Genomic DNA, 27,546 nt, shown 5'->3' with positions numbered 1-27,546 from the left:
GTACCAGAGCATGAATCTATCTAAACCCTATTTCCCTCAGTTGTTGCCAGAAAACACCATTCCCACGGTTGTTCTTCCCTAATCCACCTCTATCCCATACTAAAGCACAACCAACCGTATACCCATAATCAGAACCAACCCCCCCCCCCCCCCCCGACGACCCACCCCACAAAACCCCATCGCTGGAGGGCACTCCACGCGCCCCCACGTGCCAGCCAAATGCCGGCAAGGCCAATCCCTCGCACCGGCGCGTGAGTGCAATTCTGGCCACTTTTTTTTTTCTTCCTGTTGCCATGCTCCAATTCCTTCTTTATACTATATTATCAAGCTGTTAGGCCAGTTTTTTGCTCAAAAATTCAACCTTCTTTGACCATGCACTCGCAGTATTCCGTTACTTTATATTTAGGGTTTGCGAAGGCTTCCTTGTGAGTTTTTTGGAGCCATGGCAGCGTTCGTATGTTCAGTTGTGAGGCTGTGCCATGCTATATCCGTCAATGAGTTGTTCACCTTGTCCGTGATTGCGTCAATGCTTCACATGGTTTGTGATTGTTTCAATTATTGATTGTTTTTCTTGTTTTTGGTGTGATTGCTGATTTGTGAGTGCTGTGGCAGAGCTATATCCATTGGTGAGTTGTTCACCTTGTCTGTCAGTGCGACGGTGCTTCACATAGTCTGTGAATGTCCCGATTAGTTTTGAGTGTTCTTCGTGTTTTTGGTGTGATTGATGATTTGTGAGTGTTGAGATGGAATCTATGAATCCCAAAAATTTGTTTCCTACATTGCTGCCACAAATAACGACTCAAAAGTTGAATGGAAAGAACTATGTTCAATGATCTAAAGCTGTTTGGATTTATTTAGCAGGATTAGGGAAATCTGACCACTTGCTCCAATTTGATTCTTCGGATGAGAAGAGAAAAGGCGTGTGGGTTCAAGAAGATGAATTGATTGTTTCCCTTTTATGGAATTTGATGGAGCCACAAATTGCACGAATGTGTGTGCATCTAGATACGTGCAAGGAGATTTGGGATTATGTCAAGCTTCTATACTCCAGTAACATTACACGTATGTATGATTTATCCCAAGAGTACTTTCAATTACAACAAGGAGATAAGAGCATTGCAAATCATTTTGGAGAGATAAAGTGTATTCATGAGGAGCTTAACGTCGTCCAACCTATAACTGCCAGTGTTTGTGAGATGCAGAAGCAGAGGGAGTAGATGACAATTCTTCGTGTTCTAGCAAGTTTGAGACTTGGGTTTGAGGTAGTTCAGTCCCAAATACTTAGTAGTGTCGAGCTACCATCATTTGCTTATGTTTATTCTCGTGTCCTTCATGCTTCCTTTAACACTCATTCTACCTTCCTTTAGCACTCATTCTCCTGCTCTTGCATTTGGCTCTGAGAGGACATCTTTTGCTACACAGAGTGATTCTAGTTCTCTACCAAACAACTGCAAAAGTTATTGTGGTGGTTTGAGTAGTCGTAGTGGTAGAGACTAAAGAGGCAAAGGTACTCCTCGCAAGTGCACTCATTGTGGACGAAATAATCACAGCATTGAGTAGTGTTGGGATCTTACGACAGACCTTCACGTGTTGCCAATGCAGCCACCACTGATTTCACACCTTTGGGGGCAGCCAATGCAGCCACCACCGACTCCTCGCCTTTGGGGTTGAGTGGGGGGCAACATACTGTCTCTATGTCAAAAGAAAAGTATTCCAAGTTCCAGCAATATCAAGTATCACAACAAGCTTCTCTTCCCATTGCATTTCTTGCCCAAATGGGTAATCACACGGAATGCCTGTCATCCAGTGCTTCTCGTCCTAGTCCTTGGGTCATAGACTCTGCTGCCATTAATCATATCATAGGTATACCTAGCTTCTTTTCCACTCTTCAATGTCCCGCAAATTTACCTTGTGTTACTTGCTTATGGATCCACTACTGCAGTCAAGGGAATTGAGATTATAAATCCCAATACTTCTATTTCTCTTCCTTCAATTTTATGTATTCCAAAATTTCCTTTCAATCTTATGTCCCTTAGCAAAATTACTAAATTCATGAATTGTTTAGTGACATTCTTCCCTGATTCTGTGGTTATTCAGGATTTGAAGATGAGGAAGACGATTGGTGGAGGGCGTGAAGCTGGTGGACTCTATAACTTTGAGCCACTATCTCCTTCTACTGCCTGCACTATTGCTGCTACACTTTTCCGAATTCATTGTCGCTTGGGTCATCCTTCATTGGAAAAGTTAAAATGTCTTGTCCTAGTTTGAGTTATGTGTTTAGTCTCGATTGTGAGACATGTCCTAGTTTGAGTTCTGTGTTTAATCTCGATTGTGAGACATGTCAATTGGGAAAGCACCATCGTGTTTCTTTCGCTTCTTGGGTCAATAAACTGGTTGCAAGCCTTTTTATGTTAGTTCATTCAGATGTATAGGGTCCTAGTAGGATCGTATCCAAGTTGGGTTTCCAATACTTCATAACCTTTGTGGATGATTATTCAAGAATGACTTGGTTATATTTAATAAAAGATCGTTTTAAGTAATTTCATGTATTTTGTGCCTTTTGTTTTGAAATAAAGACTCAACTTGGTTTGCCAGTTCAAATGACGTGACAATGCAATAGAGTTTTTCAGTGCACAATTCACTACTTAGTTTGGTATTGCTCATCAATCATCATATGCCCACACTCCTCAACAAAATGAGGTTGTAGAGCAGAAAAATAGACATCTTCTTGAAATCACTCGCACTTTACTTTATCAAATGCATGTACCTAAAGTGTTTTGGAGTGATGCTATACTTAATGCTTGTTATCTTATCAACAAAATGCCATCCTCTATTTTTAGTGGTAAAATTCCCTACTCCATTCTCTTTCCTAATTCACCTTTATTTTCTCTTCCTCGTATATTTGGGTGTGTGTCCTTTGTTCATCAACTAACTCATGGGGTTGTTAACTTGGATCCTCGTGCTATAAAATGTGTCTTTCTAAGCTACTCGTATACTCAAAAGGATATCGTTGCTATAGTCCTATGCTACATCACTTCTTTGTTTTTGCTGATGTTACCTCCTTTAAGTCTACATCTTACTCCACCCAGTTACTAAGCGCTTCTGAGTTCAATGAGTTTCTTCCTTTGCCTAATCATCCAGATTCTACATTGCTGTCCTTGCCCAACCAACCAACCATCTGAGTCTCCATGTAGTTCGAGTCCTTCTCATCTCCTTAATCATCCTAATTTGCAGGTGTATTCACAACGGCAGCTCCAATGAAGAGAGTCCCCTCTAGCTTCTATTACCATGCTTTTGGTTTCTTTGTCTAATGATCATACTTCCCATGATGTTGATCCTCCTATTGTTGTTCGGAAAGGTAAACACACATGTACTCAATACGCCATTCCCAACTATGTTTCTTATGACTCCTTATCACCCTCCTATTATTGTTTTGTCATTGCTCTATCATCTACTACCCTTCCTAAATCTATTTCGAAAGCCCTAGCCCATTCAAAGTGGAGGTATGCTATGGTTGAAAAGATGAATGCTTTACACGACAATGGTACTTGAGACTTGGTACCTCTTCCTCCTGACAAGTATGTGGTCGGTCGTCGTTGTGTTTACACTGTGAAAGTCAAACCTGATGGTTCTGTGGTTCGCCTCAAGGCCCGTTTTGCTACTAAGGGATACACTGTGTATAATTTGAATTATTCTGATACTTTTTCTCCGATTGCCAAACTTACATCAGTACATCTATTCATCTCCTTGGCTAATACTTGTCACTGGCCTTTGCATTAGTTAGATGTAAAAAATGTCTTCTTGCATGGTGACCTTGAGGAGGAGGTTTATATGGAGCAACCACCTCGGTTTGTTGCTCAAGGGAAGTCAGGCTTAGTGTGTCGGCTCAAAGAAGACTTTATATGGTTTTAAAATAGTCTCCCAGAGCATGACATGGTTGCTCCAACGCTGTAGTACTTGAGTTTGGTCTTCGATGGTGTATTGTGGATCATTTCGTGTTTTATCATCATATTTCATCAAGTAGGATCCTTCTTGTTGTTTATGTGGATGATATTCTTATTACAGATGATGATGACAAAGGTATTCAAAGTCTCAAACTTTTTCTACAAACTAAGTTTTAGACCAAAGATTTGAGACCTCAAAATACTTCTAGGGTATAGAAGTATCAAGATCTTGTATCGAAACTATTGTGTTACAAAGGAAGTATGTTCTTGATCTGTTAGATGAAACTAACTTGTTGGGATCTAAACCGGTTGATACACCCATGGATCCTCACAAGAAGTTAATATCGGATATGGGTGATTTGTTACCTAATCCTGGACAATACCAAAGACTTGTAGGAAAGTTGAACTATCTCATAGTTACTCGATCGGATATATCTTTTGCAACAAGTGTTGTGAGTCAATTTCTAAATTCTCAGAGGACAAGTCATTGGGACACAGTAATTCGCATCTTGAGATATCTCAAAGGTGCACCTAAGAGAGGTCTTTTATGTCGTGATCAGGCTCACACTTATATCCATGGATATACAAATGTCAATTGGGCTGGATCGCCTTCCGATCAAAGATCCACCACTAGGTATTGTATCTTGGTTGGTGTTAATTTGGCTTCTTGGAAAAGTTAGAAACAAATTGTAATGGCAAGGTCAAGTGCTGAATCAGTATATAGAGCTATGACTTACACTACCTATGAACTTGTCTGGTTGAAGAACATTTTGGAAGAATTGGGTTTTCCGCATTCTCAACCTATGAAGTTGATGCGTGATAATCAAGCTGCTCTTCATATTGCCTTCAACTCGACCTTTCATGGGCGGAAGAAGCACATTGAAGTTGATTGCCACTTTGTTCGAGAAAAACTTGTGCAGAAGCTCATTACAACCACTTATGTCAAGTTGGACATGTAGCTTGCTGATTTGTTTACCAAAGCATTGGAGGGGTGCTCGTGTCAGATTCATTTGTAACAAGCTAGGAGCTTATGACATTTATGCTCCAGCTTGAGGGGGAGTGTTAGAGGTTATATAAGTCATTATGTCTTTTAGTATTATTATTATTGAGTACGCTAGAATGTTAATTAATGAGAGCAAGGGTATTATTTAAATTTGTATTATAAATAGAGGGAGAGACGTATCTTCAAGTTAGGTCATTCATTTTTAATCAAATCTTAACAACAAAATGCAAGGTTTCTATCCCAAATTGAAATGTGAAATCATGAGAAAACATAAATAGTTTCTTGATCCAAATACTAATTTGTAAAATCCATAAAAAAATTTCACAAAAGAAGTTAAGTAGCCAGACTACCGGGCCAAACTTCAAAATTCCTAGTACTACAAGGCCCTCACAAGGCTAAGATTCAAATCATCGAATGTGAGTCTACAACATGATTTACCAAGATTTCTTATTGCCATATTACTTGATTTATTTGAGTAAATTGGCACATGACATTAAATACACTGATGATGCTTATTAAATCTGAAATTTATAAAACAAAACGGCAAATGTTCAAATTTTTAAAAGATTTTCATAAATGCACTGTCACCAATTTGTACCATCATTCATGCTGGAAACTGTTAAACCTTGATACACATTGTTGGCCCACAACCTAATAGCTTAAGCTTTTAGGTAAAGTGGTAATCTAACATGGCATCACCACAGCAGGTTGCAAGGAGGTCCTGGCTTCTAGTCTTATTGACTGCTTTTTTGTTGTGGCATTTAAAAAATTATTTTATTCCCTATAATGGGTGTTATTTATCGTGTGTTTACTTCTCCACGAGTTGCATGTGCGGGGCAGTGTAAAGCTTGATATACATTGTTGGCCCACAACCTAATAGCTTAAGCTTTTAGGTAAAGTGGTAATCTAATAGAAACATTGGATAATTGAATGAAATGCATACAAAAACGCCAAGCTTTTCAGTTACCCAATATATGACAACTCTATAACATTTGCCTTGCTGCAAAAATCCAACCCATTGAATCACTTGAATTATTGGGGGAAAAAAAAGTATATATGCTGTTAAATCTTAATATATATTTTTGGCCCACAACTTAACAACTTAAGCTCTTAGCAAAGTGGTTCCTAAAATGGTATGAGAGCAGGTTACTAGGAGGTCCTGGGTTCAAGTCTTGTTGCTCGTGTACTTGTGTGGTGTTTAAAATTACTTTATTCCCTATCATGGTGTTATTTATCATGTAGTATCTCCCTACGTGCAGTCAGGCTGCGCATGTACTTGTGTGGTGTTTAAAATTACTTTATTCCCTATCACGGGTGTTACTTATCGTGCAGTATCTCCCCATGTGCAGTCAGGCTGCATGTACGGGAGAGTGTTAAAGCTTGATATACATGTTGGTCCACAACCTAACAGCTTAAGCTTTTAAGTAAAGCGTTATTCTAACATATGCATTTTTTTTTCGCCGATATTTATATCTTGAAATAACTATGTTTTAAGCATAAAAAGAACAGCGTGGAAGGTAACAATGAATACCAAAGTATTTACACATTTCGAAGAATTTCTTATCTTCTAGATCATATCCATACAGACGATGAATCGAGATTCTCCTACTCAGCATCAAATTTTTATTTCCAAAAATACCCCTGTATAAATATTAACTGAATGAAAAAGCAATTGAGGATATAGGAAAATATTGCAGATCCCATAATTAACCAAAAATAACATATAGAGAAAACACACACACACAGAGATATATGCACATATATTATAAATAACTCAAAACTAAACCATAACTACCTAATCCACTTCTTTAAGATCCTAAAATATCCCCATACAAATTTTAAATTTAGATAAAATAAAATATTAGTATTTGACCATATTTGTCCTGCAACTTGCAATAATTCATAGAGTTAGAAAGCAACTCTTGTTTCACTAATGATGTTGATATCAAGTTATTTTAGTTAAAAATTTTATATTTCAGCATTCATTCGCTCATAGCCAAACACAAGCACCATATGAATTTTGCACATCCAAGCCAACTTTCATTTTTCGTTTTGCTAAGCCATATTCAAGACAACCTAGGAAGTCCTCTATCCATAGAAAATGAATCTCTAGATCAACTACAGAAAATTATGAGCATAAACAACAAGAATATATCATTGATCATTTCAGATCCAAATTTAATAAAAGCAACACATACATGACTATGATCAAAACAACTTCAGCTAAAGGGGAAATTTAAGTTATGGGACATTTTTATCACACTGTAGAAAAGAGTGTTTGCTATCATGAGATTCTAGGGTTCGATAAACCTACCTCAAGAGGAAGGCTCATGAAATCATCAGAAGGGTTCTCTTGCATCTCCTTCACCTCTTGTAAGATTCTCTTCACAGCAGGGTTCTTCAGGTTGTGCTTCTCCTCGGCCATGGCACAAGTCAGATCCAGCAGCGTCAGTAACCGACTTTTCCTCTATGGATATCACAATGTAAATATCAACTGTAGGCACTGAAAAGATAAGGGAAGTGAAGGAGAGACATGAGTTTTAGACACGATTTCAATTAAACAAAAGAAAATCATGTTTTGTAAAGATTTTTATATGTTTGTGTTTGAAAATGTATTCAGAAAGATTAATCTTGGAGATACATTTTCAACCAACCTAATTTTAAATTGTTGCCATAAAATAACAATATTTTGAAGAAAAACAATAAAAGGTAATAAAAGTGTACAATGTCCCCACCCTAATTTAAAAATATATATTTTTGATAAATATTTTTTTAAGAAAATACAATTCTAAAATATTTTTAAGTGTAATACATTTTGCAAAATAAGCGCAAAATTGAATTAGTTTTTAAAAATTTCTGTAAATGAATATATTTTCCTTCTTTTATCTTTTTAATAACAAAATAAGATATATTATATAAAAAAGAAGAACATGGAAGCCCACAGAAAATACACACATCAAAGAGAAAAGAAAGAAAGAAAAGAAACAATATAACCCAGGAAATCTCTTTTCAAACCCTTTCCACTGTAACTTACGGAGTTCTTCAAATTTGCTAATTCCCAATGACCCTACATCATTCGACTTCTGCCACCATCAATATGCATTTCATTTCCTCCAAGGCTCCAATATCACTCAACTTTAAATCCATTTTATCCAAAAGATCTTGAGCTTCTAACTCCTTCTTAGGTATTCCCTCCACTAGGGTAACCAAAATTCCATCCCAACGCTGGTAACCAACCCATGATTATCAAAAATAGAAACTCCCACCAATCCTTCCTACGAGGGAGGATGGACGTTAGACAAAATACCCTACTTCATCACAAGAATTAGAAATGCACCTCTATTATTCTCAAATCTCATCCAACAACAACAATCCCACTCCCTCCCCCCTCCCCACAAAAACCAGAGTCAAAATTCACTAATATCACACATTCTGAATGTTGAAAGGTCCTCCCATTTATTTACCTATGTTCCTTTACCAACCCCATTACTAAATCTAACTCCTTCTTAGCATGAAACTTCGACAATACTTACTCTCCTTTAGAATCTCTCCTCAATAACTTTGCCCCATGACTCACCAAAATCTTCTCGCTAGGAAGTTTGTCTAGGTCTTTTAGTCAAAAAAATAAGCCTGGCCATTTTGGTTTCTCTTCTCAGTACAATGCCCATTGTATGCTTTCAAGCCAAATCATTAATTTATTTTCATTGGCATCTTCCAAATTAACTATACTGTTTGTGGGCACACATTACGTGCATGCTCCACAACTCTCAATTTTTTAAAAGTTCAAAAAAATTATAAAAAAAATAAGCAAGAATTAAATAATATAAGGGCATTTGGGGATAATTATGGGTAGTTACAAAGATGTTTTGGGATAATTATAAATAGTTATAGATATATATTTGACATAATAATAAGGGTATTTTGGGAAAGTTATGAGTAGTTATAGGAGTATTTTAGAATAATTATACGTAATTATAGGAATAAATTTGATATTTTTAAAAAAGGACACCAAAGGGGGAATCCCCTTTATAGTATTAGAGAAGCAGAGCACGGTATGTACAACAAATTAATTATATTCAGATTTTTTTTAAGCATTAAAAAAGAAATCAAAAGTGCGGATATTAAGACCTGCATACTTCTGCGATTAGAATATAATTAGAATATATTTAAATGACAAAAAATGAGAAATATTTGGATGGACAATAGGCACCCTGCGGTGCAAAGGTAGTCAAATAGAGTTGGCTGTCATTTACTTCGGTACTATTTGTTCAATACATCAACAAGAGAATATAATGGGAATAATCACAAAATAAGAACTGCCACACAGCAGCAGCAGCAGCAGCAGCAGCAAGAATAAATACAAAAAAAAAATAGCAATGGTAGTGATGTAGGACAAGAAGCAAGACCTTGGGAAGATCCTTGTTGGAGAATCCTTGAGTAGAATTGGATTGAGAATTGTTAAGTTTAAATGTTTAGTTAGTAGTTTACTATGTGTTTAGTTTAATTAAGATAGTATTATCTGTATTCGGGGGATTGTTTGTAGTATTTGTGTATTCTAGTTGTTTGTTCGTAATTCATGTTATTTAGGAGTATTAGTGCAATTTCATGTGCTTATAGGCTTTCTTATTGTTAGTGGTTATTTAGTCATTTAGCATTATTATTATGTGTTAAGAGTTATGTTAATAAGTGCGAGTTAGTAAAGGTGTGAAGGTCATTGGTATTGTACTTGAAATGTACTATAAATAGAGGGAGAGACCTATCATTGATGTAAGGTCTTCCATTTCACCCAATTATTCAACATGGTATCGGAGCAAGATCTGAACTAAGCCCTAATTGCATGACCGCCGCTAAATCAAACCCTAAACATCATAATACCACTCAACCGGCTGCAGTAGAAGGGTCATCAGCATCACCAAGCAGCTTCAGTAGTTGCCAAAAAAAAACAGCAGTTACCAGAAAAATCCTGGATGCTGCTGCCTCTCCAACACCTCAAGAAATACCTTATATTTTGCAAAACTAACCATATAGCAAGCCACAGAACCTGCTGATCTGCCAGCCCTCAAAATTTCATAGCCAGAAGATCCTTCATGCACCCCCATGCGCCAGAAGAAAGCCGGCAGTTCCAAGCCATTTTACTCTGATTTCCCCTCCAATGTTTTGAATCCTTCCTCACGCCATAATACCAAGTTGTTTGTCATCTTTTTTGTACAAAGGTATCACCTTTTTAAGCTGTTCTTGTGCGGCATTCCAGGAATGATTGCTTGCTAATGCCTGAAGCTATTGGTCAATAATTATAGAGTTCATTGAGGCCTGAAACAGTGATATTGCTGTGTTCTTGATTCATTTTTTTATCCTTCTTGTTCATTGTGTGCTTGTGGTTTGCTCCGGTTGTTGAACATTGTGTGTTGGGATGGTGTCCATGAATTCCAGGAGGGTGTTGTTCACTGTGTACTTCATATGTTCTACTGTATAGAAGCTGTTCAGTAATGTTAGAGCTGCATGTTGGTTTCTTGGGGATGTGTTCAAGTCTCTTGAAGCAGGGGCAGCATTTATAAATTGATTTTGCAGGGTTGTGGCAGTGCCATGTCTAGTCGTTTAAGTCTTTTGGAGCAGTGACAGCATTTATACATGGATTTTGTAGGGTTGTGGCAGTGCTATGTCCAGTAGTTGGTGACTCGTTCGTGGTTGAATCAACGGCTGACTCGTTTATGTTTGCTTCAGTTGGTCTGAAAATTCACTTGTGGATGTTTTGAACAGAAGTTCACATTTTTAAGAATCCCAATAGTATTTTGTTCGCTCTGCATTTCTGATTTGCTGCTGTATCAAGGTCGTGTGTGTGTTGGGAGGGTGTCCTCAAATCCCAAAAGTGTGTTTCCATCATCAGGCATTTAGCCAGGTGAACAGCGTACTATAACTATCTCGGAGGAAGAGTATTCAAGGTTCCTATATTATCAAACATCCCAACAAGCATCTCATCACATTGCATCTTTCGCATAGAAGGTAATCCTACAGTCTGTATGTCATCTGGTATCTCTCCCACTAGGCCTTGATTTGTCGACTCTGCTGCTACTGACCATGTGACAGGTGTAACCAACTTCTTTTCTGCCCTCCATTATCCTAAAAATCTACCTTAAGTTACCCTTGCTGATGGGTTCACAACTGCAGTTAAAGGGATAGGAACACTAAATTTAACTCCCTCCATCTCTCTTTCTTCTGTTTTATACATTCCTAAGTTCCCTTTCAAACATATGTCAGTTAGCAAGCTTACAAAGGCACTGAATTGCTCGATAACCTTCTTTCCTGATTCTGTGATCATTCAGGAACTAAAGATGAGGAAGACAACTGGTACAAGGCGTGAGGCTCGTGGATTTTACAACTTTGAGTCGCTCTCTTCTCCCATTGCCTGCACAGCCGCTGCTACACTGCTTCAAATCCATCGTCGCCTTGGCCATCCATCCTTAGACAAATTAAAACAACTAGTTCCTACCTTAAGTTCGATGTCTAGTCTTAAGAATGAGTCTTGTCAGTTGGCAAAACATCATTGTGTTCCCTTTGCTTCCTGAATCAACAAACGGGCAAATAGTCCTTTCATGCTCGTCCATTCTGATGTTCGGGGTCCGAGATGAGTCACGTCAAAATTAGGGTTTCGGTACTTTGTTACATTTTTCGATGACTACTCCAAGATGACTTGGTTGTATTTAATGAAAGATTGTTCTGTGTTGTTTAATATCTCTTGTGCCTTTTGTTTTCAAATAAAGACTTAGTTTGATATGCCAATCACGATACTTCATAGTGATAATGCTAAGGTGTACTTCAGTACCCAATTTAGTACCTATATAACTAATTATAATATGATTCATCAGTCTTCTTGTGCCCACACTCCACAACAAAATGGAGTTGCACAAAAAAAAAAAAATTGACATATTCTCGAAATCACTCATACCCTATTGTATCAAATGAATGTCCCTAAAATTTTTCGGAGTGATACCATGCTCTTTACTAGCTCTCTAATTAATAAAATGCCATCCTCTATCATTGGTGGTAAAATCTTATATTCAGTTATCTTCCCTGAGGCACCTTTGTTCTCCCTTCCTCCTCGTATATTAGGTTGTGTGTCTTTTGTCCATCAATTAACTCCAGGAATGGATAAGTTGGATCCTCATGCTATCAAATGCATTTCTCTAGGGTATTCCTATACTTAAAAGGGATATCGATGTTATCGCTCTACTTTAGATTGATTCTTTGTCTCTGCTGATGTTACCTTTTTTGAGTCTACACCATGCTACTTTGATTCCCTGAGTTTTGTTGACCTTAATGAATCCCTTCTTCTGCCTGGTTTTTGAGATCCTAACTTAATATTTGTGTCGAATCCTCCAACATCTTCATCCAATTTGAGTCCTTCTCATCGCTTTGATCATCCCAATTTGCAGGTATACACATGGTGACTCAAAGAAGGAGAGCCTCGTCTAGCTTCCACTCCTACGCCTTTAGTTCCCTCGTTGGATGATTCTATTTCCCAAGATGTTGATCCGCTCATTGTTATTCGAAAAGGTGAGCGTAATTGTACCCAACATCCCATCTCTAATTTTGTTTGTTATGATTTCTTGTCACTCTCATATTACTATTTTGTTAGTATTTTGTCTTCTATTGCCATACCAAAATCTATTTTTGAAGTCCTATGCCCATTCTAGGTGGAGGAATGCAATGATAGAAGAGATGTGTGCTCTACACGATAATGATACTTTCTGTCTTCCTCCTGATAAGTCTATGGTTGGTTGTTGTTGGGTGTCACTACGAAGGTTAACCCAAATGGTTCCTTGGCTCGATTAAAGGCACGTTTTTTTGCTAAGGGATATACTTAGGTGTAAGGCCTGGACTATTTAGACAAGTTCTCCCCTGTAGCCAAACTCGCCTCAATACGTTTGTTCATCTCCTTAGCCACCACCTACCACTGGCCTCTACACCAGTTAGACATGAAGAATGCTTTCCTACATGGTGATCTTCAATAGAAGGTCTATATGAAGCAAGCACCTGGGTTAGTTGCTTAGGAGGACTTAGATTTAGTGTGCCAACTCAAGAAGTCACTATATGGCTTAAAACAGTTTCCAAGGACATGGTTTGGCCGCTTTAGTATTGTATTACTTGAACTTGGCCTTCAACAGTGTGCAATAGATCATTCTATATTTTATCACCATACTCCATCCGAAAGGATTCTGCTTATAGTGTATGTGGATGATATTGTGATTACTGATGATGATGATCAAGGTATTCAAAGCCTAAAGCATTTCCTATAGAGTAAGTTTCAAATAAAGGATTTGGGACCATTGAAGTACTTCTTGGGTATAGAAGTATTGAGATCTTGTACAGAAATTGTCTTGTCTCAAAAGAAGTATGTTCTTGATATTTTAGATAAGACGAGGTTGTTGGGATCCAAACCTGTTGATACACCTATGGATCCCAATAGTAAGTTACTGCTAGATATAAGTGATTTGTTCCCTAACCCAGGACAGTACCTAAAACTCGTTGGAAAATTGAATTATCTTACAATCACTCGACTAGATATATCCTTCGCAACAAGTATTATGAGTCAGCTTCTTGATTCCCTGAGAACAAGTCGTTGGAATGCAATAATTCACATTTTGAGATATCTCACAGGTGCACTAGGGAAAGGTCATCAAGATCGAGGCCACACTTATATTCAGGGATATACAGATGCAAATTGGGTCAAGTTGCCTTCCGACCAAAGATCCACAACTAGCTATTATGTGTTAGAATTATGTTCATAAGTGTGTGTTAGTAAGGGTATTATGGTCATTGGCATAGTACTTGATATATATTAAAAATAAAGAGAGACCTATCATTGATGTAAGGTCTTCTATTTTACCCAATTATTCAACACTTATAAATAGTTTATGAAAGCCATGTTGTAGCAGTTGTTGATGAATTTGAATTGAAGTGAACGTTAGTTTCCCCCTTGTATCCCCTCTCTCCTACCTTCCCCTTCCTTCTCTTCAAATTTCTTCATGGCTGCAAAACCTTAATGTTGCCCCTGCATTAGGTAGCAACAAAAGTAATCGAATGTTGTATTTTAATTTAATAATTTCGTAAGCCACCACTGCATCCACAACATGCACACCAGCCAAAATTACCCATATAGCAATAAGATATTGAGAAACTTACAAGAAACATCCCTTCTCTTCCTCAATACCAATTATTCATGTAAGCACGGTTTAGAAGAGCATAATCAATTAATAAAAGCAACATGAATTGTAAGCCAAGAAATAGAACAGTGAAACACAAAGAATGGGTACAAGAACAAGTATTTGATCCGAGGACACCTTATTCCCCAACCAACTGTTCTACCACTCAGGTTGGGCTCTAGATGTAGAAAAGGCAGTTTGTTTCCACAGCCAATCATAATAATAGGAAAAGTAGCAATTTTATTCTATTTTTTTATTTTTGTGTATGAGTACAACTCTTTGATCCTAGGACATCTTATTCCCCAGCCAACTGTCCTACCACCCAACTCGGGCTCTATGCGTAGAAAAGGCAGCTTGTTTCCACAGCAAATCACAATAATCATCTTTCACAAAGGTTTCATGCGTCTCAACTAATCTTCCAAACCAACAAAAAAATGGAAAAGTAATATTGCTGAAATCTGTTACGGAGATTAACTTGAAAAGAAGTAGAATAGTGAAAATTATTTATTTTTCTTTAGAAAAGAAGATGATGTATTAAGATAAAGAAAGAGAAATTACATGATATGCAAGGACAAGAATTCCTCAACAAAGCAAAAATAAAAATCAAAATAAAACTACACAAACATTACCCAAGAAACCCCCTCTTTAAACCCTTCCAATCAGAATTCACCGAACACATCAATTTTGCTAATTCCCTCTGACCCTTCTAAACCTTAGATTTACCAGCATCCATCCGAATTTCATTTCCTCCATAATCTGACATGTGTAGACCCATTTCATCCAACAAATCCTGAGTTTGAAGATTTTCCTCAAAGACCACCTCTATAGGCAAGGGAAAAATTCCATATTTTCCCAATTTCTTTTCTTCTGTACCATCATTTCCAAAAATACTAATTTCCTCCAATCCTTCCAATGGAGGAGGTGGTACATATGTAAAATCCCCAAGTTTATTAGATGAATTAGAAACATAATCATATTGTCCCCAAATTTCATCTAAAAGCAAGCTCCCATTACAATCACAACCATTGATGTCCACACTGTCATTATCTGAAAAATCTCCCCAAACTTTTTTCCCTTGCAGCTACTCAATCCCTTACTGGTCCCCACCCTTCTGGCCAAGTGATTCTTCCATTATGCTACATTTACCTCCTCGCATCTCTTCTCAACACTTTTCTTGTTATCTCAGCAAAACTAGCTCGCTTCTCTTCAAACTTTTTCCTCAATTCAGCACCCATTAGTTCTGCTTTCTGATGAACATAAACCCTGAACATATCCAAATTTTCTCTCTTACTATTTGATTTCCAACACCCCCCCCCCCCCCCCAAAAAAAAACCAGCATTGTTCCCCTAACTGTCGACCTCACAAGTATCATGATTGGTAATGAAACCCCTTCCTTTGTTAATCACACTAGAAGACCCACAAGAGGCCTTTTCTACTACTGGAATTTGTTGTTCCACTAAAAGAATAGAATCATCAACAAAAATCCCAATATTGCTTGGAAAAAAACTTTCCTTTGACTGCCACTTTCCCTCTAATCCTTTCGGTACTCTTGCTTCTTACTAATGAAGAATAAGAACCTTCTTGATCATCATGATTTTGCTTAGGAAATGAGCATTGTAAGATAGGGTTTGCACCTGGATTCTGCTTGGAAGACAACGTATCTATTAAGTCCCTTGGCTGTCTACACCCGTTAATGAGAGAAAACTGGGTTTAAAATGTAGGTTGCTCTTGAACTCCCTCAATTTGCGGTCCAAGTTTTGTTAGCTGCTGCTCCAATTGAGAGTTTCCTTCTATTACATCTTCTTGCAAATGTGCTTTTTCAATCCTTCACTACCAGACGCATAGTCTTGGTCTTTAAAAATACCAGCAGAAGAGTCTTCTTGGGCCTTATTTGAAAATTGAACATCTAGAATATTTGTTTCAGCCTGTTGCTCTATCAGCATTATTCAAACAAAGGGCCTGTTTAAAAAAATGACCCAACTGAAAATGGCGCATCTCAGATGAAACCTCCTTTGTTCCCAAAAAATGGCCAAAATCTTTTTTACCAGGAATATGGACTTGTTCAATTCATTGGCCTACCTTGGTTAAAAAAGAAGCTCCTCCTATTTTCAATTACCTGGCCTCGGTCCAAAACAAAAACCAAACATCCTGGCCCAAAATTTGCCTCATCTTGTTCAAGCACAACCCTAGCCGCCCCTGCTATCTTTGCAACTTCTTCTGCAACCCTAGATGCCCTAACTTTTTGGACATTCTCCGATTAATTAGCTGTAATTTCCAGCAACAAAACCACAGGTTCCTTCAATTACAACTCACCCCCACACTGAAAACAAATCATGTCTTTGCCATACTCTACACTCTGCTTCCATGTTTGGATACGGCTTCGACAAACATCACCTTTGCCTCTCTTCCCTTCCGACACCACTTGACTCCACGATCCAGGAGCCGAAGGGCTTGCTTCACCTTTACCTTCAGATTCATGACAAAATTCCTCAATTATCTCGCAGAAACCCTTTGCAGAACTTCATCATCCTTCACATTTAGCACCGCCAAGGACAAATACTGAATATCGCTTACCTTTCCACCCCAGTCTTAACTCCAAAATTTTCCCACCCTGGTCCATCGAATTGACAATTGGTACTGTGTGTTTCCAAGACAAACCCTTCAAAAACCCCTTTCCATCCAACCAATAATTGATAGAGCATCATTAAACCAACTTATGGCCTCTTTGGAGAATCTTACCAATCTATTACAAGAAATATTGTTCTCAAGAACGAACTTGTAAGGGGCTTCCCCCACCTTAACGATTCTTAAATTGAAGGAATCTCAGATTGAAGGTCTTCCCTTCAATCTGAATCAGACGAATTTTCATCGTTCACTTCTTTCGAAACCATATCTCAGTGCACGAGGGAGAGAGAGAGAGAGAGAGCGAGAGAGGAGATAGTGAAGATTATACCTATTCTATAACCCATCCATCATTTCTGATATAAAGTTCAGTTCTGGGGAAGGCTATAAAGAGCTAGAAATTCCTTAATCTTGGTATCTCTTGCAGGCCCCTAATGCTCTCCAGCAAAAATCTTCGACTGCTCACTATCAGTTTCCTTCTTTCATTAGGGATCTCTCTGTTTAAGTTGACATTGAGAACCTTGGCTTCATCATTTTCTCCAACACTATCATTGTAATAAAATCCCTTATCCACCACGGTCTTCACCACATCAATTCAGCATTGGGCCTCCAAGCTTTTGAAGGGTAGTTTCCTCCCATAAAATGAAAACCCTAAGAAGCTCTCTCATTTTCTATCTTAGGGCCATTGCACATATAAATCCCTAAAGAAGAAGTGGCCAATGTACCATAGATTGGACTTATGGACAGAGAACCAAACCTATGTCTGCAAAAACATCCCAATTGAAAAAATGCAAGGACAAAAGGAGGAGGAAGAAGAAGAAGAAGAAGAAGAAGAAGAAGAAAAAGAAGAAGAAGAAGAGGAGGAGGAGGACGCAAAGAAGAAGCAACAACCAGGCCATTTGTGTCATTAGGTGCATAGTAATCACAATTGTTAACCATGACTTCATTTCCTCTCTGACAAATACTACTGTGGAACTATTGCATGATGATGCAGTGCCGTGGGAGAGATAACATGAAATTGAAGAGAGGAAGGGAGGGGAAGAGAGGAGAGAGGGGATACAAGGGGGAATCACATGTTCAACTCAATACAAATTCATCAACAACTACCTATAACATGGCTTTCACACATATTTATAGGAAACCCTCTTTACATACACATATACCCCTAAAATTACATGAAACTACAAACATACCCTTAAAATACTCATAATCCTATACTAATTAAACTAAACATACAATTAACTACTAACTAAACCCAACAATCCCTTGACCTAGTTCTTCTTAATTATTCTCCAATAAGGATCTTCCCATGATCTTACTTCTTGTTCTAGATCAAATCTCCCCCAATTAGAAAAATTACAGCCTTGAAGAATTTTGAAATGTTGGTGGATTTGAGGCAAGGAACAAACTTAGACTCTTCAAAAGCTAGTGCTAGAGTGAGAGAAGAAACCATGTTCCATTGTAGCACTAGCACCATAGGCTTAAATTGGGAATTGGCATCAATGAACTCGTCGAGAACGACAAACTCCATAATAGTGTTTGAAGACCTTGGATGTTTCAAGCACATGAATTTTCCTCCTTGCAGTGTCTTCAAGTTGAGTAACTCTAAAAAATTCTGTCTTGGTTGGTTGGTAGGGCGGGCTTCAAAACAATCTTCTTACTATTACAATGAAAGACATATGTTCTTAAATCCTTGAGTCACACCCAAATTGTATAACCAAGGAGTATATGGCCAATATTCATGGGTATGACATCACACCAAGTATTATCAAAATATTCATTCATTTTGATAGGAACTTAGATTTATCACAAACATATAGAGTTATCAACCCAAGATACGTCATAAGACTTTGGAAAGGGTTGCAGATTAAATTGCATACAAATGACTCCATTTTTAGAAACCAAATTCATAGGATATCTTCCATCAATGATGAGTTCTCAAACATTTTCTCCACATTTAAGAAAGGTATGCAATGGCTTGATATTATGCCCAGAGTATGACGAAAGCAATCATTTGTTGACTTTTTGAGTTCGATCTCTGTTTTGATACTAACAAAGCACAAGGATCTAATGTGTGTGTTGAGTTCTTAAACAGGTTTATATCTCATATCGCACACATGAAAAGGAGAAGTGGAAGCCAAGACAGGACTTAAAGCACATACAACTTGGTGTGTTCCACGATGAATTAAAGAGCAAAAGAAGAAGGCATATTTGTTTTCACTTGTAATGCATTTGTTTTTTATATTTTGGTTTGTAATAATGCATAGCATACATGATGTGAATGCCAAGCTCAGGATGACCGTAGACAAACCCTAAGGACCAACACTTTTCACGAAAAAAATTTTTCTTAATAACTAATTGGTTAGGGTCAAAGATTAGAGCTAAAATGAATTTCACAAAGACAGTCAACCGACGTTGGTTTTTTATCGACTGACCAATTATGTGTTATAGCCCTTAGCAGACCGACCACACTCAAAACCTGAAGTCAAAGCTTAACTTGACTCGGTCGACCAACCGATTTTGAACTGAGGTTTCACAGTCGACCGACCACACCGTAAGCTTGAAGTCAAAGTTTGACTAAGGCTCGGTCAACCGACCTAGTTTTGAACATACCATCCACGGTCGACCGAACGGTCAAATTGTACTTTTCATTGTACTCAACCAACAGACCATTTAGTTCAAATTTATCACGACCAACCAAACTTCAAGCCCGGCAAACCGAACCTAAGCCTCGGTCGACCAAACCTACGAAGGATCGAAAATCGCCTTGACTCAGCCGACCAGTCACTATCCCACGGTCAACCGAACCTCTCAGGTTCATAATTTTTTACCGCGGCAATCAGGGTTAAATTTTAATTAAACATTTTTAAAAATCCCTAATATGTCCCTAACGGTCAAAATCTTCCAAGGTCTATATATATCCCCTCATTACTCATTTTTAAGTATTCAAATTAGCTGAGAAAATCCTCTCAAAATTAATTTTTGTACTTCATTCCTATATACTCTCTTATTCATTATTCTTTTAAAAAAACTTAAAAAGAGAGCATATATCTCGAGGATTCTTACTTCAAAGCAAAAATCATTTAACTCTCTTTTCATTCTTCATTTGAAAAATCTATTTTGAAAGACAGGTTTTATTTAGAGCATTTTTATTCAAAGCATTTTACTCTCGATATTCATACTTTGAATATCATTCTTTTTTAGAGTAAGATTCTTAGTTCTCCCATATAATTTTGTTGATAAATATTATTGGAAGAAAATTTCTATCAGTTATCTTTGAAAGTCTTGAGCACATACTTTTCATTCATATATCTTTGTGCTTGGAAAAGTCTGTTTGCATTTGTGCTTTCATAGAAAAATCTTTATCTTGCAAAAATTATTTCCCCTACACCTTTCATTGAAAAATATTTTGGAGAAAAGTTTCATTTGAAAAATACACATTCTAACTTGAGCTTCACTTCATATCATCTGTGAGTGCATTTGTGCTTCATATTGTACACCATTTGCTTGTTAAGCATCCTATTTGTACAAAATTTATTGAATATTGTTGTATTCCCGACGTGTGGTCCAAAGAGGATTGCACTAGTCTATAACGTGCACCGGATTGCTTTGACCCAGTTAAGAAAACACCGGATGGTTTAGATCCGGTTAGAAAAACCGAGTACACCTTTTTAAGATGTGGCTGTAAAGGTTGGGGTCAGCCCTATGAATCTGACCTGCGGTATTCCCTTGCCTAGTAAGGAAAGGGTAGTGTAATCTGTGTCGCTCCACCCGTTAAGTAAGCATTTAGTGAATCCTCTTGCATGTGAGCTTAAGGCAGGGACATAGGCAATTTTGGCCGAACCCCGATAATATTTCTTGTGTCTGATTTTAATTTCCGCAATTTAATTTATGTACTTGAATGCTAAGTTTTTATTATTGTGAATGATTAGGAAATACTGAGTCTGCTGTATCTGTTTGTTTATCAGCTCAGTTTTACATTGTTGGGTAATTGGTATTTGCTTAGACAGATCCTAGGTTGAGCGATACTGATTGTGGATTTGAATTGAACCTAGAAATAAATTTTTAAATACCCAATTCACCCCCCTCTTGGGAACACACCAATTCCAACATCTTTTTTTCAGCAAGTTGTCACCATCTTGCTGGATTATTTATATTTACTGCAACTATATATCACCAAAGCCTTAACACAATTACCCAAAAGCCTAACTCCTGATTTCTCAAGAACTATCTCGAATTCACCTTTGATCTTGAGTGTCTGCAAATATGAAACAAATTCACTTTCAAAAATCACAAAATGTAGCAATAAAACCTGATTTTTAGCTATTGATATGTTCCTTGAGAATGGAAAGAGGGGAGAGAGGATGGAGCCATGTCATTTGAAATAAAAATTAACTCTAATAAAATAGAATAGCTATTGAAAGCCAACTAAATTTACCAAATGAGAGAAAGTAGGAAATTTTTCATCTTACGCTGCTTGATTAAGCTTTTTTCCAAATGTAGTAAAAATGTTAAATTTGGAGAAAGACATTTTTCTCTATATTATTATTCAGCATTACATGTGTGTATATACATGATTCAAGGAAACAAGATCCCAAATTACTCCTAAATATCTGCTTTATAATAATTACACAATAATTGGAAAATAAAAAGTGTAGATATTTCTCTAATACTCCCCCTCAAGTTGGAGCATGGAGATCCGTAATGCCCAACTTGCATGATAAGTTTTGAAAATGTTCACGACCCAAGGCTTTGGTGAAGATATCGGCAAGATGACTGTGGGTAGGAATATGCTTAGTAAAGAAGAGGCCAACCCGTAACTTTTCATGAACAATATGACAATCGATTTCTATATGTTTTGTACGTTCGTGGAGAACAGGATTCTGGGCAATGTGAAGAGCCGCTTGGTTGTCATAATATAAGAGCATAGGCTGGGAATGCAGTACACCAAGATCATTTAAAAGAGTTTTGAGCCATGTAAGTTCATAAGTAGTGGAAGCAAGTGCCCGGTACTCAGCTTTGGCGGAGGAGCGAGAGACTGTAAATTGTTTCTTAGTGCGCCAGGAAATTGGACTAGTGCCCAACTGAGCGAGAAAACCAGTGGTGGAGCGGCAAGTAAGGGGACAACTAGCCCAATCCGAATCAAAATAGGCTGAGACTTGAAGAGTGTTGGCAGTAGGAAAAAATAAGTCTTGGCCTGGAGATACCTTAATGTAACGAAGAACACGTATAGCAGCATCATAATGTGGTCGTCTGGGCTGGTGCATAAATTGACTGAGAATGTTGACTAGAAATACAATGTCGGGACGAGTGATGGTGAGATATATCAAATGTCCAACGAGTCGCCGAAACGAGCTTGGATCAGAGAGAAGATCACCATCAGTATTAGTGAGCTTGAGATTTTGTTTCATGGGAAAGTTGGCACGATGAGCACCAAGATGACCGCTATCAGTGAGGATGTCAAGAGCATATTTTCGTTGATTAAGAAATATGTTAGTGGGAGAGCGAGCAACTTCAAGGCCAAGGAAATATTTCAGCTTGCCAAGATCCTTTAGTTTGAATTTTTGAGCAAGCATGGCCTTGAAAGTGCTAATATCGGAGAGATCATTTCCTGCCATGAGAATGTCATCAACATAAACAAGTATAAGAGTAAAAGACTGACCCCGAGAGCGAGTGAAAAGAGAGTGATCAACCTAAGATTGGATGAAACCCTCAGTAAGTAAAACAGAAGATAATTTAGAGAACCAATTGCGAGAGGCTTGCTTAAGGCCATAAAAGGATTTCTGAAGACGACAAACACAAGTCTCCCCCTGTTTGCAATAACCCGATAGAAGGGTCATATAAACCTCTTCATCAAGGTCACCATGGAGAAAAGCGTTATTGACGTCCAATTGAAGGAGATGTCAATTCCGAGCTGCAGCCACTACAAGAACACACCTAACAGTAACTAATTTAGCAACAAGAGCAAAAGTGTCATGATAATCCAAACCTTCTACCTAAGTGTAGCCCTTGGCCACCAAACGAGCTTTTTGTCGCTCTATGGATCCATCGGCCCGAATTTTTATTTTGAACACCCATTTACAGTCAATTGATTTTTTTTTAGGTGGAAGGTGTTGAAGAACCCATGTATGATTGGCTTCTAAGGTTTGAATTTCAGAAGCCATGGCATCACGCCAATGTGGGTGTAGCATACCTTGAGAATATGAGGTGGATTCGGGATGTTGGGACATAATAGAAAGAAAAGTCATATGCTCATCAGAAAAACGATGATAAGATAAAAAGGAGGAGAGACAATGAACCGTACCTGAGGAAGATCATGAAACCTATGAAGTCATGGAAGACTTTGGTAAAATAAGACAGATATAATCATCCAAGTAAGAAGGATGTGTGATAGCTCGTTTGGGCCGTGAAGAGATGGGTTGAGGGGGTGGTAGGGAAGGGGGTGAGGGTGAGGGTGTAGGTGTGGATGGTTGGATAGGTAAAGGGTAGGAAGGGTGTATATCAGGAATAGGAAGGGGAAGGGCTGAAGAGGATGTAGGAGTTGGAGGTATGAGATGATAGGGAAAAACATTTTCTTCAAAAGTGACATCACGGGAGACGAAAATTTTTTTGTCATCAAGATTGTATACACGATAAGTCTTATGATGAGCAAGATAACCTAAGAAAACACATCAAAGAGCACGAGGAGAGAATTTATCGAGATGTTGGCGAACGGTTTGGGCATAGCACAAGCACCCAAACACTCGCAAGTGTGTATACGATGGTGGTTTCTGAAAAAGAAATTCATAAGGGGACTTATGATTGAGGCTGGGTGAATGAGTGTGGTTAATTAAATAAGTGGCTGTGAGAATGCATTCACCCCAAAAGGAGATGGGAAGATTAACTTGAAAACGTAAACACTGAGCTACATTAAGAAGATGATGATGTTTATGCTCGGCAACACCATTCTGTTGAGGTGTATCCATATATGTGCGCTCGTGAAAAATGCCTTGATCATGGAAAAAATTTTGAAGTGGAGTGAATAGAAATTCTCTACCATAATCAGTGCGCACGTGCTTAATGGTGCAATTGAATTAATTTTTAACCATGGCGCAAAAATTTTTAAGACAAGAGAAAGTATCAGATTTCATATGCATAAGATAGACCCATGTAGCACACAAGTAGTCATCCACGATTGTTAAAACATAATGTGCACCAAAAAGTGAAGTTGTAGGATAACTACCCCATATGTCACAATAAATCCAATTAAAACAAAATGTGTTATTATTTGTATTCAAAGAAAAAGGTAAACGAGTGTGCTTTGCTCTAGCACAAATATCACAAGGTAAATGAGAAGAAGAAATATTTAAGGTTTTCGGAATGCATGAGATAGAAGGGTGACCAAGACGTTGATACCAAAGAGTAGGGTCAGAAACACGCTAAGAGTGGAAAACTGAGGCGGAGAGAGGTTTATAATGGTAAAATCCATCCCGTACTTCACACGTTCCAATCAGCCTCCTCGTTGATAGGTCCTAAAAAACACAAAAGGTAGGAAAAAATATAGCAACACAATTGAGATCAGTGGTAAGTTTGCTGATGGACAATAACTTAAATTTAAATGAAGGCAAATAAAGAACATTAGAAAGAGAGAAATTAGGAGAAAAACGCATAGTGTCGATATGAGTTACAAGAACAATGTCACCATTTGGAAGCTTAATGGGGCATGGCTAATTAAGAATTTTAATATTATCAAGAGAAGACAAATTGGAAGTCATATGATCATACGCACCTAAATCGACAATCCATTCAGTATTAAAAAAAGAAGCAGAGTGACAAGAGGCAAGGTTACCAGCAAAATTGGCAAAATTGGTGTTCAAGGGCGATAAAAGATCCAAGAGTTGACGGTATTGTTCGCTGATGAGTCCAGGGATAGCAATCTCAGAAGAAGATGAAGAACCTATGACAATATTTGCAACCATTGAAGAACCAGATGTGATGTTGGTCATATTGCAGATTAATTCAGGAGAAACAAACTACCGAATCGGGTCAGATCTGATCTCTTTTCCAAGTGGAGATGCGGAGAAACAGAGAGGATGTGAGCTTGAGGATCTACTGCTAGAAAACTATCCAAAGACAAGAATGATGCCGGAGTCGGAGCAACAAGCAAAGATGTCACCCGAAAATGATCAACCGAAAAATTGCCGCCGGAGCTGAGATGGTTGGATCGCCGGAAAAACAGAGCTAAGATGGATCACCGAAAAACTACGAACAGAAACCAACTGAGACGACGAACTAGAACTGAGAGAGACTGCACCGGAGATGGGAAAGAACTGTTGGATAACTGAGGTATGATGGAGACGATGCCAGAGCTGCTGTGAGTACCGAAATTGAGAGCTATAACTGAGCTGGGAGGAGAGATATGACGCCGGCGACTTAACGGTGCACTGAGATGAGGTCGAAGAAGGTGGAAGACGCCGAGAACTGAGAACAAACGAGAGACTGAGAGACTTCCGAAGAGGTTAAGCGTACGCCGAGCGAAGGGGTCTGGCCGGAGAAGACAACCGGACTGAGACAACTCCGAGAGATGCCGAAAAAAAAACAGGGAGTCAAGAGACAGAGACTCGGCGTGGCGTGACTGGCGTCAGCAACTCACAGAGTCGCAGTGCAGAGGGGCAGAAGCGAAAATTGAGAAGGTGACTGGTGAGCTTCTCGGCTTCTCACGGGTCGTGAAGACTGAGAAAGTGAGGCAAATCGCCGGAGTAAAAAATAGCAACAAAGAGAGACGGTGGTTTGCCAGAAACTGAGCACGAACTGAAGGGGATGCCAAAAAACTAAAAAAACAAGGAATGTCGGACAAGAGAATGAGAGAGGGAAAAACTAAGGGCTTGCAAATCGGATGGGAAAACCACGTCCAGACGACGACGCAGAATCGGTGATCGAGCGGAGGGAGGATGAGATGGCGACGGCAAAGAAGGTTAGAAAAAAACTAGGTTTTGAATGTAACCATTCTCCCATGCTCTGATACCATGTGAAATTTGGAGAAAAATATTTTTCTCTATATTATTATTCAGCATTACATGGGTGTATATATATACATGTGTCAAGGAAACAAGATCCCAAATTACTCCTAAATATCTGCTCTATAATAATTACACAATAATTAGAAAATGGAAAGTGTAGATATTTCTCTAATGAAAAACATGAAAGGGTAACAAGACAAAAAAAATTTCATGAACAAAGATAGATACATAGTAGCTATTCAGAATGGCATTACCCAAGGAGAGATCATTGAGGGAATTTAACAAAAACATAACAAGCAGGCATTTTAAAATGACTCAGGCTAATAAAATTGGCATTCATTCAGTCATTTTAACAAACAAATCAAAAAAAGCTACATCAAACTAATAATAGACATTGGTTAACACATTTTAACAAACACATCACAGCAGATGCATCAAACAGATACCAGTTAATCTATTAGTCCTTCATTGAGACATTTTAACAAACAAGATAAGGGGCTGTTCAAGTGTAGGTTCATCAAGCATAGCCTCATAAACACCGCTGCACAAATTTAAGCATTCGAGAACCATTGAGACATTTTCACAAACATGTCAAGAGCATGCAGATCAAACATAACATCATCTACCCTGCAGCCCCAAATCTAACCATTCCAGCACCGTAAAAGGAATGAATATTACTGGCTTCGAAGATGACGCTATTGAAGCTGGAATAAAAGGTAGAAATCATACCGTCAGGGACCGCTAACCGGAAAACAGAGGCGCCTATGTCGGTGATGTGCTTCAGCCATGTACTAACTCCGTGACAACCTCCGAGGCTCAGAGTACTTAGCTTGAATCATCACCGCTGGTCCGCCATTTCCACCTCCGGGAATTTGGATTCCAGCAATCTATTTTCCAGATTGAGCGTGTTCGTCTACACCCAGCCTATTTTCCTGCTATTTTGAATTGATGAAATGTGAATTAATATTTAATACAGAAAACTATTTGTCGGGAGATGATTTCTTTGCGGATTGGAATTCAAAAATCCTCGAGATTAGTAACAAATGATAAAAAATAAAATAAATAATTAATAAATGAATAGGTTGCCCCCTGGGCAAGTCACTTTGGCTTCTTGGGCAAGTTTCGCTATATGTCAAATCTATCAAATTAAATGAATTAAGTTGTTAGGTCCAAAAAATTAATATTAAAAAATATTGAAAAGTTTGTTGGCAAGATTATACAAGTGTTTCAATGTATCGTATAGCTCTAATAAATGATTTTTAATTTTAGAAAATTTTTTTAGTTTATAATTTTTATTTTAAAAAAATTATAAAAATCTTAATGTTATAAAATAATATAGAAATAAATAAACGTAAATAATCAGAAAATAATGAAAACAGGCAAAATAAAAAATAAAAATAAATAAATAATAAATAAAAATGAGACTGAATTTACGTGGTTCGGTTTATACATACTCCATGGGCGAATGAGATTTGAAATCTACTATTTTAAGAGGAATTATAAAATATATCTATCTTTTGTACAAATATCTCACCTTCTTACCTTACAAAATATCTCACTTTCTCTTTTCTCTCTTGCTTCTTTCTTCTCTATTTTCTACACGCGCAATATTCTGCACTCTACACTCTTCGTTTTTTTTCTCCTTATCTCAATCAGGTGATTCCCTTTATATAACCGTAGGAGGAGCAAGTAATATATTCTTTTATAATTAAAAGGACAAGTGGGTTTGTCTGATAATAATAATGGATTCACATGCATGGGAAACATGAGGGAGATGG

The 27,546-nt window shown here is 37.9% G+C and overlaps 1 protein-coding gene across 2 annotated transcripts in view; it reads right to left on the bottom strand.

Annotated features, from left to right (window-relative positions):
- Nucleotides 1–26,988, bottom strand: part of LOC131156777 (ubiquitin-conjugating enzyme E2 32-like) — a 31,022-nt gene extending 4,034 nt beyond the window's left edge. Inside the window, exons 1-2 of one of the 2 annotated variants that reach the window (XM_058110721.1) lie at nt 26,498–26,988; nt 7,262–7,450 (exon numbers count right to left, since the gene is read on the bottom strand). In XM_058110721.1, coding sequence (XP_057966704.1) covers nt 7,262–7,372 — 111 coding nt within the window. In that variant the 5' untranslated portion in view covers nt 7,373–7,450; nt 26,498–26,988. The remainder of the gene's footprint in view (nt 1–7,261; nt 7,451–26,497) is intronic. The other variant, XM_058110723.1, reaches the window with a different exon arrangement.
- Nucleotides 26,989–27,546: the final 558 nt, after the last annotated feature.

This window comes from Malania oleifera, chromosome 5 (assembly GCF_029873635.1).
Source record: "Malania oleifera isolate guangnan ecotype guangnan chromosome 5, ASM2987363v1, whole genome shotgun sequence".
Lineage (NCBI taxonomy): Eukaryota > Viridiplantae > Streptophyta > Magnoliopsida > Santalales > Ximeniaceae > Malania > Malania oleifera.
This window is presented reverse-complemented; position numbering and strand designations above follow the sequence as displayed.